At 41.1% G+C, this 14135-nt stretch overlaps 2 protein-coding genes across 2 annotated transcripts; one reads left to right on the plus strand and one right to left on the minus strand.

Annotated features, from left to right (window-relative positions):
• The first annotated feature begins 9 nt into the window (after nucleotides 1–9).
• hemk1 (HemK methyltransferase family member 1) lies at nucleotides 10–9681 on the plus strand. Its single transcript, XM_063473898.1, has 11 exons — nucleotides 10–268; nucleotides 1687–1860; nucleotides 1947–2038; nucleotides 2120–2213; nucleotides 2314–2451; nucleotides 6940–7004; nucleotides 7156–7205; nucleotides 7292–7397; nucleotides 8218–8313; nucleotides 8603–8713; nucleotides 8863–9681. The coding sequence occupies exons 1-11, from the start codon at nucleotides 203–205 to the stop codon at nucleotides 8933–8935; spliced, it is 1065 nt and encodes a 354-aa protein (XP_063329968.1). The 5' UTR covers nucleotides 10–202; the 3' UTR covers nucleotides 8936–9681.
• Nucleotides 9590–12099, minus strand: cisha (cytokine inducible SH2-containing protein a). Its single transcript, XM_063473899.1, has 3 exons — nucleotides 11369–12099; nucleotides 10833–10996; nucleotides 9590–10612 (listed from the first exon to the last, which is right to left on the minus strand). Exons 1-3 carry the CDS (start codon nucleotides 11386–11388, stop codon nucleotides 10116–10118), a joined length of 681 nt encoding a protein of 226 aa, XP_063329969.1. The 5' UTR covers nucleotides 11389–12099; the 3' UTR covers nucleotides 9590–10115.
• Nucleotides 12100–14135: the final 2036 nt, after the last annotated feature.

A 14135-nucleotide genomic window follows, 5' to 3' on the forward strand; every position in this document is an offset into this window, starting at 1 on the left:
GTGCCGCGTGCAGGACACAGTACGAGCCCTGCCAGTTAGCTTATTGTTCCGACACAGAAAAATGTTTGAATTTCATACAGGACCGTAAAGTGTAGCATGCTGATCTAACAGACTACTGCCGCCATGCAGCGAGTTCAGCCCGAGAGCGCACAGACTCCGGAAACCCAATGAATAACGATGTAAAGACTTAATACTGTTAACCATGTGGACAAGGTCGCTGAGTACAAGCTACCACAGATGTTTTGGGTGCTGGAGTGGTGGACCAAAGGTAACTGGTCAAGTTATTTTTTTGATTTATTTTTTTCCGGGAAGTCGACACGTTGCGTCCAAAGTGTTGAACAAACAAAAGCATGACAGTGTCACGGCTTTAAAAACCAACCAACAGTCCAAACCTGTTCCTGTTGCCTTCCTAACTGGAAATATTACTCACATTACAAACTGGCGCACCTGTAAGCACAGACCAGGTTAAATGACTTTCTTGAACTGTTTATCAGTTGATTTCCATTGACGCAACTGGACCAAATCTGTTTTCTGTTATCTTCTTTTTAACAAAATAAAGTGGCAGGCACACACATTACAGAGGCAGCAGAGCTCAGACTGAGTCAAGCCTTTAGGAAACTTCAGGAAAACATTCCTGCAGTTCTCGATAAAGCTTTACAAAAGCTCTCCTGCTTGTTGACAGGTGAACACACCTGTCCGTATTCCTCGGACTTATCAGTATCAAACCTTCCTGCTGCTTGCTGTCTGTTGGATTTGAAATTGTACTTGTTATTTATTAAAGCCGTTTGCACTATTATATGCTAGTATAATTTATTTTTTTGCACAATCCCAGCCTTATTTTGTATTTATTTGTCTTTCTTTTGCTTCATTTTTTAAAATCGCTGTTGCGTATAAAAGTTTGCACTACTTCACATTATAAGGCCTTTATTATGGGCCTGTGGTACTTTCAAGCAATTTTATTGTAGGTTATAGTTCTTTATGCTGCTACTATCACATAGTAATTTCCCCTTCAGGATCAGTAAAGTGATGATCAGTAAAGTATCTATCGATCTATCATGGCACATATCTTATACCTATACTAAATAAATACTATATAAGCTTCAATAACTCAAATAAATAAATAAAAGGATTATTGTCCATACACATACAGTAACTAATAATAACACTTCTCTCTTACTGGATTACATTAAACTATGTGGAGATCTAGTAATGTAAGTTAACTTGACTTACAGATTCCCTCTTAACCCCTTGGTTATAGGGAGGAAGTGAAAATTATTTATGACTTGTCAGTCAGACATGTGTTATGAGTAATCGTGAGTGGTGTCTGAGGTTTGATCTAAAATAAATCGTGATGATTTCCAAAGTTGCCGGAAATTCCCCTGAGTAAATGCTTAATGGGAGTCTAACATCAGTGTTAAAAAACCGCAGTTGATTTCTGGATACTTGGAAATTTTATTTAAACTTAAATGTAACAGGTGCCAGTTTGGCTCCCTGGTTGAGCTGGTGAACATGTGCCATATGGTTCGGAACTCAGCAGCCTGGGTTTGAGTTCAACCCTCAGCCCTTTACTGTGTGCCTTCCCTCGTCCTTTCTCCATTCTTTCCTTTCTACTCCACACTGCTTCACTATCAAAATAAAGGCAGTAATGCTCGCTATAAAAATAAATCCTAAGTGTCACGCTTTTAGGTACCTTGGAGGTCCCAAGCTGTCCGTACATGCAGCGCTCCAGCCTTACCCGCAGGCAGGATTACACCACTTCAGGCGGTGAACTTATGGAAGAGGCGCTTTGAGGAGAGAGGTGTGACGGAGCCTGAGCAGTCCAGCCAGTACATCGTTGCTCATCTCCTCGGAGCTAAAACTGTAATTTGCTAAATCTACATTGCCTCAGCACTTGCACTGACATGCAGTAAACGTGGATCAAGTTCACATAGCGTTTCTTTATCCAGATAGAAAGTCTTGAGCAGGAGAGATTAACAGAGTTTCTCAGCCGAGAACAAACAGAGCAGATATGGAAGCTCTGCACCACACGTCTCTCCAGGTGAGTTTGTGCATAGATCTCTCTATATGCATTTAAGTGATTTTCAATGAAAATATTTACACTGTTGCATGTTTGGGTTAGGATGCCCGTGCAGTATGTGATTGAAGAGTGGGACTTCAGGGACCTGACGTTGAAGATGAGGCCTCCTGTGTTCATACCACGACCTGAAACGGAGGTAAAAGGAAAGACGAGGCAGTGCATGCTCACAGTGAAGACCCAGCGAATGATCACACATAAGCCGAAATGTGATTTTTATTTCATCTTTGCTGATGCAGGAGTTGGTCGAGCTGGTGCTCAATGATCTGCAGATGAAGACTGAGATGGGAGTGCCTGCTGAGACGGAGCCTACGTGCCTGGAAGTGGGATGTGGGTCTGGTGCCATTTCTCTTAGCCTGCTGAAGAGTCTGCCTCAGGTAGAATTTTGTGTTTGTCGTAAGATTTCAGACGAGTGGAATTACAATAAGGGACCCCACAGGAAAAAGGCTGTTTAACTTATTAATGTATTACCCCTCACTTTGGGTCTTAGTACACTGACAGTGAGTCAAATTTTTCATTACTCCAGTGAAATATATGCAGTGTATTGAGGTTTCTCATTGGTCATCATATAACCACTGGTTGCTAGGGAAAAATGTGTATTCCTCCGACTGGTTCTCATTTCTACCCTCACTGATTGAAATTGAATTTCATTGAGGTCAGGTTTTCTGAAAATCTTGTGAATGCGATAACTCAAGAAGTAGGTCGCCTGAAGTATTAATTTTTACATTTATACCACGTGTGCAACTGACAAGCTTTGATGGGTTGTGAGGGGTAGAGCTGGCAGCCGTCAAAATTTTTTATGTTTGTCTGCAAATACTCGCTAACTACGAGCTGAGCGGTAATAAAACTTGAAAAAGTGTGATTCAGACTGGAAATAAGTAATAGTATAAGAAACACTTCTGTCTTATCAATGAGTGATAATAAATATTCAAAAGAGAATAAACACAGACCTTTCAAAATTAACTGCTCATTAGTTTCCATCCATCCATCCATTTTCTTCCGCTTATCTGGGGCCGGGTCGCGGGGGCAGCCGCCCAAGCGGAGAAGTTCAGACCTCCCTCTCCCCAGCCACCTCCTCCAGCTTGTCCGGGAGAACACCAAGGCGTTCCCAGGCCAGCCGAGAGATATAATCTCTCCAGCGTGTCCTGGGTCTGCCCCGGGGCCTCCTCCTGGTGGGACATGCCCAGAACACCTCACCTCATTAGTTTCCATTTTAGAAATTGCAATGTTTAAATTTTAACTGCATGCATTTGTCAAACCCCCCCCCCCCAAAAAACCCAAACCAAATAAACCCTTTGATGGTGTGCACGTGTAATATTAAAATTACATTCTCAAATTAAATAAAAATACGACATATATGAAGTCTAGACTAAGGCATAAAAATGTACCTTTACTTTGTTTTCTTGGAAAGCTTTCTGACATTAACAAGAGGCAAGTTTTTGTGCTGCTAAATCCAGACGTTATGATAGTGTCGATTTTAATAATTAATATTAATAATAATTCAGTGTTCCACCTAACAACCCTTAGGTCAGTGGATCGGAGTTTTATGGCCTGTGTGCACTTTTGTTGGCTTGTGAAAAAAGATTTAATTTTTATATTTTTAAATATTTTTGCAATTTAACTAACACAATATTTGATATTATTGCAGGTATTATATAGGACAATGCCATCAACCTTCAGCATGCTGTGTAATTTAACCAGTCTGGTATCAGACTAAGTTAACAGTTCATCTGCATATTTTAATAAATAATGAAAACTTCTGGAGGCTTGCTGATTTTGACTGTGTAAAACGTATTGCAAATTCAAGAGTGGAGAATAGATTTATAGTTTGTCACATTAATATAGTGGCAGCCATGTTCAAGCCATGTTTAGAGTGATAGGAATCCTCTCCAACGCTACTATTCATATCAGTAAATATGTTCTTTAGAACATCCACTGATATTTTTAAGTGTGCTACTGGAAAGCACACAAAGATAAAATTATCCATGCATCCATCCAATTTCCCCCACTTATCCTTGTCAGGATCTTGGAGAGGCTGGAGGCTATTTCACCTGCCATAGGGCGAGAGGTGGACAGGTTGCCAGACTGTCACAGGACTAACACTGGCAACACTAACCATTCACACTCACAGTTAACCTAACCCCACTAACTGCACATGTTTATTCTGTGGGAGGAAGCTGGAGTACCTGAAAAGAACCATCCTAGACACAAGGAGAAAAAAATCGTCATGAAAGAAAATGGGCAAAACAGAAGCTACACTCCCTTTGAAATATACATGTCCACTCTTGCCTGTTTATTTTTCTCTCTCTCTCTCTCTTTCTCCCTTCCTCTCCCTCTATGCCCCTCTCTGAGACTTTGTGCTGTCACCCAAAGGTTGAATGTAACAGCGAAACAGAATTTAAAACCAATAAAAGGCATAAACTGATCCATGTTTAGAACAATATTCAGACTGAATACAGGCTGCTACTGGACATAGACTTCCTTTTGACTTGCTCTCAGTTGGATCTGGAGCTGTACTGTAGACAAACAATGAAGCGCAATACAGGAATAGACATCTATAACAAACTAAAATAATAAACTACATCAGCCCCTTTTGCTGGCAGCTAGCGATATACTAGCAGACTAATGGCTCAGAAAGCTAAAATTAGCTAATAATTTCGAGTGATTTAGGCTACATTAGCTAACGTTTTTGACGCTATTTAGAGAACAAATAAAAATAAGCGGACACTTTATAAGTCACAACATCGCCCCTGCATTATCAGAACAGTTTGCACTTTTGCTATATTAAAGTTAAAGTGTGTTTTGAATCTGCATCACTTATTTGTGTCATGAAATTGCCTCTCCATCTTCTTTCTGCCGCAGCAACGAAAAACTTGTTTAGTCCATTAATGACAAACTGCCGTGTTGAGGCAGTAACGCCTCTGTGTGAGTGCACTGCAACATCATGACACCAACAACGCTGGGCAGTTTTCACTCTTCAGTAGAGGAGTTAGCAAAATATAGCGTTAGAAGACAATGTCAGAAAATAATATTAAAATCTATTATCATTACTACTATTATTATAGTTATTTTTAGGGATGCTGTGATGAAATATATCTGTTGTAGGACTGTTTTTAGTCGCAAATGAGGGGGAAACACTTGCGTTTACAATGTTTAACACATGCTTCAGAGCCAAGTGTTAAACGAAGGATCGAATCAAAAAAATTGTGTCGCGAATTTTTTATCATGGAATTATTCGCACTAGTTTGTAGACAGGTCTGTCACTTCCATTCAAGCTATGATCACAGCAACATGCTGTAACACAAAGCAATCACAACGAGTTTTGTGCCAACCAGTCAGAGAATACATGTTTTTCGCTAGCAACAGGTGGTTGTCAGGGGGTCAGAGTCCGGTCTTTAGGCATGTGTGGCTGCAGCTTTAACAATTATTTTCCCAGCGACTGCCATCAGCCTTCAGCAACCACTTGCAATGGGTCAGGGTAAACTCATTATTCCTCCATGACCCGGAGTTTGCCAGATGGTCACTGACAGGTCTTTAAGCCTGTGTGACCGGGGCCTTATTCACTTGATCCTACACTGTCACCATGACAGTCATGCGTCCAAATTAGCTAACAACTGAATGTCTGGCGGTTAGTGGTCGTGTCTGCAAAATCTCAAGACCCAGACGTTTTTTGTTCCTCATCAACATCTGTCAGATGAGGTTGTGTTTTGAACATCTGTGGTTTTGATCAGGATCCTCTTTGCAATCTGTAACGTTGTGTACAGACTTTCATGTTCTCTTCAGGAAGTTGTGACATTTCCTGTAGCACCAAGCATTTTCGAAACTAATTCCATATAACAAGCAAATGTCAGCTTGTTTAGATGCTGAACATGATGCATCAGTTAGAGAAAAATTACAAATTATGAAAAACAACAATGTAAGTTGGTGGGCAGTCATGTGTTATGAGAACAGTTTCAATCCTGGCATTAATTCTCTAAGTTGAATAAATTCCTCTGGAGGAATGGAACACCATGCTCACCTCGGGAACGTCAGGTTCTGACACAGGTGAATGTCATGGCCTTATTATACACTTAAACTGCTGTTTGAGCTTTTTGACCCATAGCCATTGGAGTGTTGCTCACTACTATTGTCAGCTTAAGTCTAAATAGATGATTGTTACTCTTGCCTTAACCTAACAGTGAGCATAGATACAAAGGCTGCAGCTTTTTATGTGTCATTGAGTTATTCTAAAGAACATTTGACAGTGGATTCTTTAGGCTGAACTAATTGAGTGTTTTTTCGAGGCTTGTGATGACCGTATGTCAAGTTTCACTTTTTAATAATGATTTATTTATTTACTATTAATAGATTATAACAGCGAAGGACCGGACAACCACAGCATTACAGTTTGTTAAGTGTTTTTTACAGAGTTAAGGTGCAGCTTTCCAGCTGCCTCGCTCTGCGCAGCACACACCGCTCTCCCGTCCGGTCCCGGCATCCTCCTGAAATAGGGAAGGCATGACCCGGTGATGGAGAACAGCTGTGTGGGTCAACCTTCCCTGACACAACACACTGAACCCCCTGCTCCACCCCTCCCCTGTCGCCGAGCCACATCGATTAACAGTGAAAAAAAAAATCAATAGGATAACCGATATGATAAATCATTAGTTATAGATTTCCAGTTGATAAGCTGCTATCCTCACATCACATGTACATGATCAAACATGCACTCCAGTTATACTGTGATATTGTGTTTGCATATTTTAGACTCTCTTCTGTTATCAGATTATAAAGTAGTAAAAATGTCCCAATTTTCCCGTGCATACAATTACAGGAAAACAGAGAAAACTTCTGCGTAAAGTTAGTTCTTGTGTTTTGTTTTCCAGCTTAAAGGCGTTGCCCTGGATCAGAGCCAGGATGCGGTGGATTTAACAAGAGAGAACGCACTAAGGTAATTGCAGCATAACCCATGAAAACTATGTTGTAAATGTCTTTTAGCATTGATTTATTTTTATTATAAAGATTACATTACGTTATTATAAAGATTTCATTACGTTATTATAAAGATTTCATAAAATCTGAAAAAGGATTTTCCTCTGCAGGTTGGGACTTGACGATAGATTACAGATTCATCACATCGATGTCATGAAGGGTCAGTGAAAGTTCTGCATGTTTTTTTCTAAATAACAAAGCTAATCCCTCTGCTGATAAAAAGATTCTTTTTTTTGTGTTTGTCAGATGCAGAAACTCTACTCAGACTCATTAGACCAGTTACAGCTTTGGTCAGTAACCCTCCGTACCTGTTTTCAGAAGACATGGCGTCCCTTGAACCTGAAATTTTAAGGTGACTAAAAATGCAATCAGTCATTCTCATTTTATATATATTTAACCTGTCAATGTTTAACATTAAAAAAAGCTTTATTCAGTTGGATTCACAAAAGTTGTTATTAAATGCAGAATGTGCAAATCTTTAGAGTGAGCTATTAAGGTTGCATTGTTTAAATAATTGACAACAACAATTGTGAATAATTACAATGTCATTAAGCATTCATCTGTTGGGTTTATAGGAGAAGGTGGAAATATATGAAACTATAAAAGATTTATGAAAGATAATCTCTGGGAATATAAAACCAAGCAGAATTTACTGTTTCAGGTTGCTTACAAATATCGTTGTATTTGTAAAAAATTGTACAATTGTTACAATTTGTTAAACATTGTATTTGTTAAACCTGTTTAATAAATACAATAAAACCAATATAACAATGTTAACATACTGTTTAATATATGTTATTTATGAGTAGCTGACCATTTAATCAATGTTGGGATCTTGAAATTAGAAGAAATGATCATAGTGAAGGAAATGTGCACTCATTCTTTACTTTTAGCTGTAATTTGCATGTTATTTTGCTTCATATTGTAATTATGCATTTCAGTGAAATAAATAAATTGTAAATACTAAAAAAAAAAGAATTAAATACGTAGGCCAGTTTTGGAGTTTTGGTTTTTTTCTGTTTTTGTAAGACCCTTTAACAAAAACCTTTACACTGATAAAATGTAAATCTAATAAATAAGTTTATCAGATTCCATTAGATAACATTTTAAAATATGTGACATTGTATGATTTATTTTATAGTGATGTGCTTTTGCTGTGTGCTGCTCCCCAGATTTGAAGACCCGGCTGCTTTAGACGGAGGCAAAGACGGCCTAAAAGTGATCAAGCAGATTTTGACCCTGGCTCCCCAGATTCTGTCCAGTTATGGGTAAAAACCAAAAAAAAAACGCCAACTCTCACACACAGACGGACACACCTGTGTTCAATTCCTAAAGGCAAAAGCGGCTTGTCACAAGAACAGCATGTTCTGAAAAACACATGTATCGTGTTGCCTCTTTAATGTGTTAAGCTTTCTAAAAGACTTCCAGTGAATGCAGTGCACTTCCAGGCATGTGCTGCTCTCATCTCAGGGTTACTTTTCAAAATCAAGTCCTGCTGATGATTTAGTTTTACCCCATTTCTGTGGGTTTTTTGTTTTATTTCCTGGTGAGAAACAGTCGTGCTTACTTGGAGGTGGACCCCAGACACCCCCCACTCATTCGACAGTGGGTGGAGGGGAACGTGGACGGGCTGCAGTTTAAGGAGGCACGGCATGACATCACCGGCAGGTCTGTTCAATAAAACTGCTTTACATCAATATCAGTTTTCATATGAAATCATTCTGCGTGAGCCCACTTTCAGGGCCATCGCTGTGATTTGATTCAGGTGTCTGGGGTTTCGGCATCGGTGACGCCGGCTCGTTTTTTGTGTTTCCTAGGCCTCGGTTCTGCATCCTTCAGAAGGAAGAAGTCAAACAAGGACCACAAGCAGGATCTGGACTGAGAAATTGAGATCCTATTACGCTGGCTTTAGCTCAGGTCGCCGCTGCCTCAGCTCCCCTACCCCCACTGAACCACCAAGCACGCGCTCACACTGATCTGATAACACCCAGCATTCATAATTTGCACAAGCGCCCATTGTTTTCATGTCACCGCTGCACTTTTAATCTAGTAACAGTCGTGATCACATCCTGCGTCACAATAAAAAATGTGTGCAAGATGGCACAAAAAAAACGCAGGCTCCAAAGCTGAAGGTAATTACCGAAGCTTTTCTCGGAACCCTCCCTCTCAGAAGCTCACCCTCCTCCCAGGAAGCATTCAGTAGTTCTGTGAATCCGCTGACGAACGGTCCTCCCCTCAGCTTGTCCGCTCGCTGACTCAGATGCAAGCGGCATGCATTGTTGAGCAAAAGCTCACGCAGCATGGCCTTTACTTCCTCACACAATCTGCTTCTCTCACATACTTAGAGTTTAAAGGCCACTAAGTCTTTGTGTTTCAAAGGTGATTTAAGGGAAAATATTTCCTAACAAGTGTCACAAGAGCAGTCGTCATGCGGGGGTTGGTGATGGCGATCGCAAGCCTTACCACGACAGTAACGTTTGGCATTTCAAACAACACAGATGAATAACAAGTGGATACAAATGTAAAAGCATGACACGCCAAGAGTCCAGCTGGTGGTTTTAATAGAAAAATGTACACATGTAAAAGGTACAAAAAGATGCTGTACTGAGAAAACAAAAATAAAATGGCATAAAAGATGTCTCAGTGTAATCAGTGTACTTCTCAGGAAACTATATACATCCAGAACTGATGAGGGAGGGGAGAAGATATGGACAATTTTCCACATCCATCATAAAACAGAGTACAGTACTTCATGCTTCTTACAAGTTTTTGTTGTTGTTTATTCCTTTTTCCTGGGGTGCTTTGACATCCAGTCCTAAACAATTTAAGTCTGAAACCAGACAAGTCAGTATTAACTGAATTTGTACACATTTTGTCACCAAAAACATCACCCTGTGTCCAGTATTTTTGCAACTGGCCTCCAACTGCTGAAGTAGCAATGTCTTTTACGGGCACAAAGGGCCCACTTAACAGTGTTTTTTTTTTTCCTTTAAGTAAGCTGAGATTCAGCCGTTAATAGTGATTCAGTGAACCTCCTCTCCTCTTTCTCCTCCTCCTCCGCCGCCTCCCCTCAGACCTTGAAGGGATAGTCCTGTAAGTAACGCAGCAGGGGCCTCGGGAGTGGTAGCTGATCGGGACAGTCAGTTTGTCTGTTAATGACGAGGCGTGTGAGGTGCTGAAGAGAGGGGAGGCTTTGGGGCTTGTACAGAGCCTGCTTGAGTTTTAGTACCACTGTGGTCTCCTGGATGCCCTGCTGAGAGGCTTTTGAAGGGGGCTCCTCCTCCACTTTTCCCTCCTCTGCCTTTCTCTCTGGTCCCATGTAGTGCTGCACCAGACTGGGAACGTTGGGGAAGGATGACAGGCTGGGTCTGGCCGGGGAGCTGGAGTCGAGCAGAAACTGGGCGCAGCTGTACTGGATCCGTATGCTCGTGGGGCCCCGCGCGGTCCTGACTGACAGGGTCAGCATGTACAGAGGGTGACTGCTGTCCCGTACCAAAAAGGCTCCTTCAGATGCCTCCTGAAGAGCAGCGTGGGCCTGGGCTGCAGTCACAGCTCCCCAGTACCATCCTACACACACAAATTCCTAAATATTAGTCACTGGGAACAGATCGTGTTGTCCTGCATGAAGCCTGATGTTTACTTAGCGCTGAACAATCAACTAATCTCTCAGAGCAGATAATGAAATGTACCAAACAATACCTGGAACACATCGAGGATTTTTAGGAATGCTTTTTTTTCCTCCTTTTTTTGGAATGAGAGCAAATGTGAAGCATGTTTTAAACCACACCTGAATTTTCTAGGTAGCAGAAGTTGCTGGCAATAGCCCTCAGATCTTTTGTGGGGTCCCATCGTGGACTGGTGCTTTGGAGGCAGGGGGTGGGGGTTACAGTTCCTGCCCGCATACCCCGCGGGGATTCAGTGGACGGGGTAGTGGGCAGGAGAGCTCCAGGACTGGAAATCAGATGGAAGATACTGGTTAACAGGCATAAACAAACACAGCTTCCTTGTTTTTAACCCTGGAATTTTAATATTTTTTGGTTGATTTATTTATTTTTTAAAAAACTGACTTTATCGCATTTTATCTTATTTTTACTGCTGACTTAAAAAAATGAACTCAGCTTTGCTGGTTAATAACTAGTCTTTTTAAAGGTTACTTTACATGTTGCAACAGGCCTGCATTTTTCTTGTTTTCACCTGAACAACAATAACAAGGCAATTTTAGCAACAAATAATACATATATATAACAACTGAAATTTCCCGGCTGGCTTTCTTTACAATGACGAGCAAAGAGAAAGCAGAGAAACAAAGAAAAGTCAACTCACCCGGGTACACAAAGAATCATTCTATTTCTTCACTTCTCTGGGCTAAAATCCAATCGGACTTTCTTCAGAAAACAACCAAAACATACAGAGACTAAAATATATCTAAAGAAAAAGGAGGGGAAAAAAAGAGAAAAATCTGGCTAACAAACAATCCGCGGTGACATGGGTTTCATGTATGAATAGCTCGATTGTAACCCGAAGAGCTCCGCGCACACGCAAACAGGCTCTGCTCCTGTCCTTAACACTGATCAGCGGAGAGGAGAACAACAATAAAATATAATAGAAACGACCTAAAAGCGGCTCTACTGTAAAGCTCAGCTCTCCGCAGCACTGCGTTGGAGTGTGTTGTCGCCAGAATGAGATCCCGATGTGTGAAGGACAGAGTGTAAAGGCTTGGCTTTTAAAATTTACCGTTTCCTAGAAGTCTATTCTGAGAACTCGCAGCACCGGCGGCTCTGACGTCACGCCGGCCGCACAAACTCCCACTCCGCTCCAACCGCCGCCGGTTGTTTCGCTTCGCGGCAGGGCTACAGCTTCTCTATTAGCGCTCCTTCGACGGACAAACCGGGTTCGCACATACATGTGTGGGTTTTTTTTGTGTTTCGGTTAATTCCCAGGACAACCGCCCCGAACCGCGCTGTTTTTCTCTGGCATCTCTCCCCTCGTTTCACCCGGCGGCTCCCCGCCTTCGCTGAACCTGCGCTCCGCTCCCAGGAACCGCGCGGCAGCTTCTGCCTAGTCGCTTTCCAGGAATAATTGCAGAGCTTGACTCCGCCCCGCCGGGCGGCCCTGACAGAGCCTTCATTCTGGGAATTCACCGCCTCGACATTAAAGATAATAGGAATGCTCACTGGCTATTTCCAGTAATATAGATTTCCCTCGATCCTGGTGGAAAAACACGGCGAGAGGTTTTCTAGGAGCTTTAGAGTAATTACGCTCGAGAAAACAAGTTGTTATTGTGACAATAAACTAAAAAAAATATATAAACCGGGTTAAGACTGCCGTAGAGACAGAGAAAAACTGATTGTGCTTCAGTTTGTGGCTTCTGATAATCTTCTCTTTTATTGCTCTGTTGTGGCTTGTTTGCACACATGCAGCTCTAGATTAAACTATAGTTCATTTGCAGTTACATTTCTGCTTATTTGAGCTCTCCTGGTATTTATTTTCCCGGGAATGTATCTAAGAGATCCCTGCATCGGCCTGCAGCTTACACTCCAATGCATGTAGGCGTTGATATCTTGTTTCATTTACGAGAATATGGCCAAATAAGGGCTGTTGCAGATGATTTCTGACGCCGGGTTTTTGCGTATTGTTGTAAAATCTGTGGCACATCCTGTCCGGCTTTTCAAAAATATTTATTCCAATAATACTCGGAGCCATCGCTCAGACATATGTGGTAGTTTGGAAGCAGAGTAATATTTGAAATATGCTGCGTCATAATCATAGCCATACCCAGGAGAGCGTGCTGATCCTGAATAGCGTTTTCTCAGAAATCCTGAAATGAGCTTCTTTCTAAGAAGTCTTGTGGACTTTATCTGTCCCTGCTGGATGAGGTTGAACAAATACCTTTTGAGGCCTTAGGCAAAAAAGCACATCTACATTTTTCAAATATAATTTTTTATGGTACTGCAATCATATTTTACATATGTATCATGGAAACAGAAAGTCTAAAGATATAATCATTGCTATAGTAAAAAGAAACCAGCAGCAGCAGGCAGGTTACAGCAGTCACATGTAGTTCATTAAAGCACACAGACAGAAGAAACTAGATTTAAAGAAATTACATTCCTCATAAATCACTTTGTTTGAACGCCTGTTTATAAATGGTCTGTAATTTATAGCAATCCCCTTCTGCATGATAAAAACAGGCAGGTTTGTTAGACAGACGTTCGAAAAGCATTCCTTCCTTCTTTTGCTTTTCTCTTTTTTAAAAAAAATTGCAGCAGATAATTTCATAAGTTTGTGTGAGCAGTTTTGAGAAGGTCATAACACGGTGCTAAAATGTAAGAGGGAACAGCTGTGTGTGTGTGTGTGTGTGTGTGTGTGTGTGTGTGGTTTTATGAAGCAGGCAAACAGTTTTAGTGAAAATGTCAAGATGAAGAAGTGCAGATGTTCTAATTGAGATTCTTCTTTTTATTTAAATTGCAGTGTAATTGTATAGTTTTTGCTTTTGAAAAGGCCACTGCAGTCACGGCACAAGTTTCTAGAAAGCCAGAAGCATGAAGATAAAGAGAAAGGCTGTGGTTTCTGTGTGTGTGTGTGTGTGTGTGTGTGTGTGTGTGTGTGTGTGTGTGTGTGTGTGTGTGTGTGTGTGTGTGTGTGTGTGTGTGCGCGCGCGCGTGCGTGAGCTTCCTGTGTACGTGGAGTGCAGCTATTTTCTTGATCCGTGGACTAATTGTTTTTTTCAGTGTTAAAATGCCGTTGTTGGGGAGGGGGTTGTGTGTGTGCAAAAATTCCTGTTACTACCATGGAAGACAAAAGAAATCTCAAGTAAAGAAACATCTGAAAGTCTAAAAACAGAAAATGTGGTTTTAGCTTTAAAGAACTTAAAATTACACTTCAGCTGTCAAAATACTTGCTAAATCATGTTCTAACCATCAACATCCGCTTTAGTGTAGACTTGAGGGCAGCATTCGTGGATTGCACTTCCCCATTTACTTGCACTTTTGTGCTCATTAATGCCGAGACAGTAGTGCGCATAGTTTATGTGTTTGCCTGTTTTTGGATTAAGTCCTAAAAGAAAAAGCAGAAGGGATTCATACCTCGT

Source organism: Pelmatolapia mariae, linkage group LG5 (genome assembly GCF_036321145.2).
Source record: "Pelmatolapia mariae isolate MD_Pm_ZW linkage group LG5, Pm_UMD_F_2, whole genome shotgun sequence".
NCBI lineage: Eukaryota > Metazoa > Chordata > Actinopteri > Cichliformes > Cichlidae > Pelmatolapia > Pelmatolapia mariae.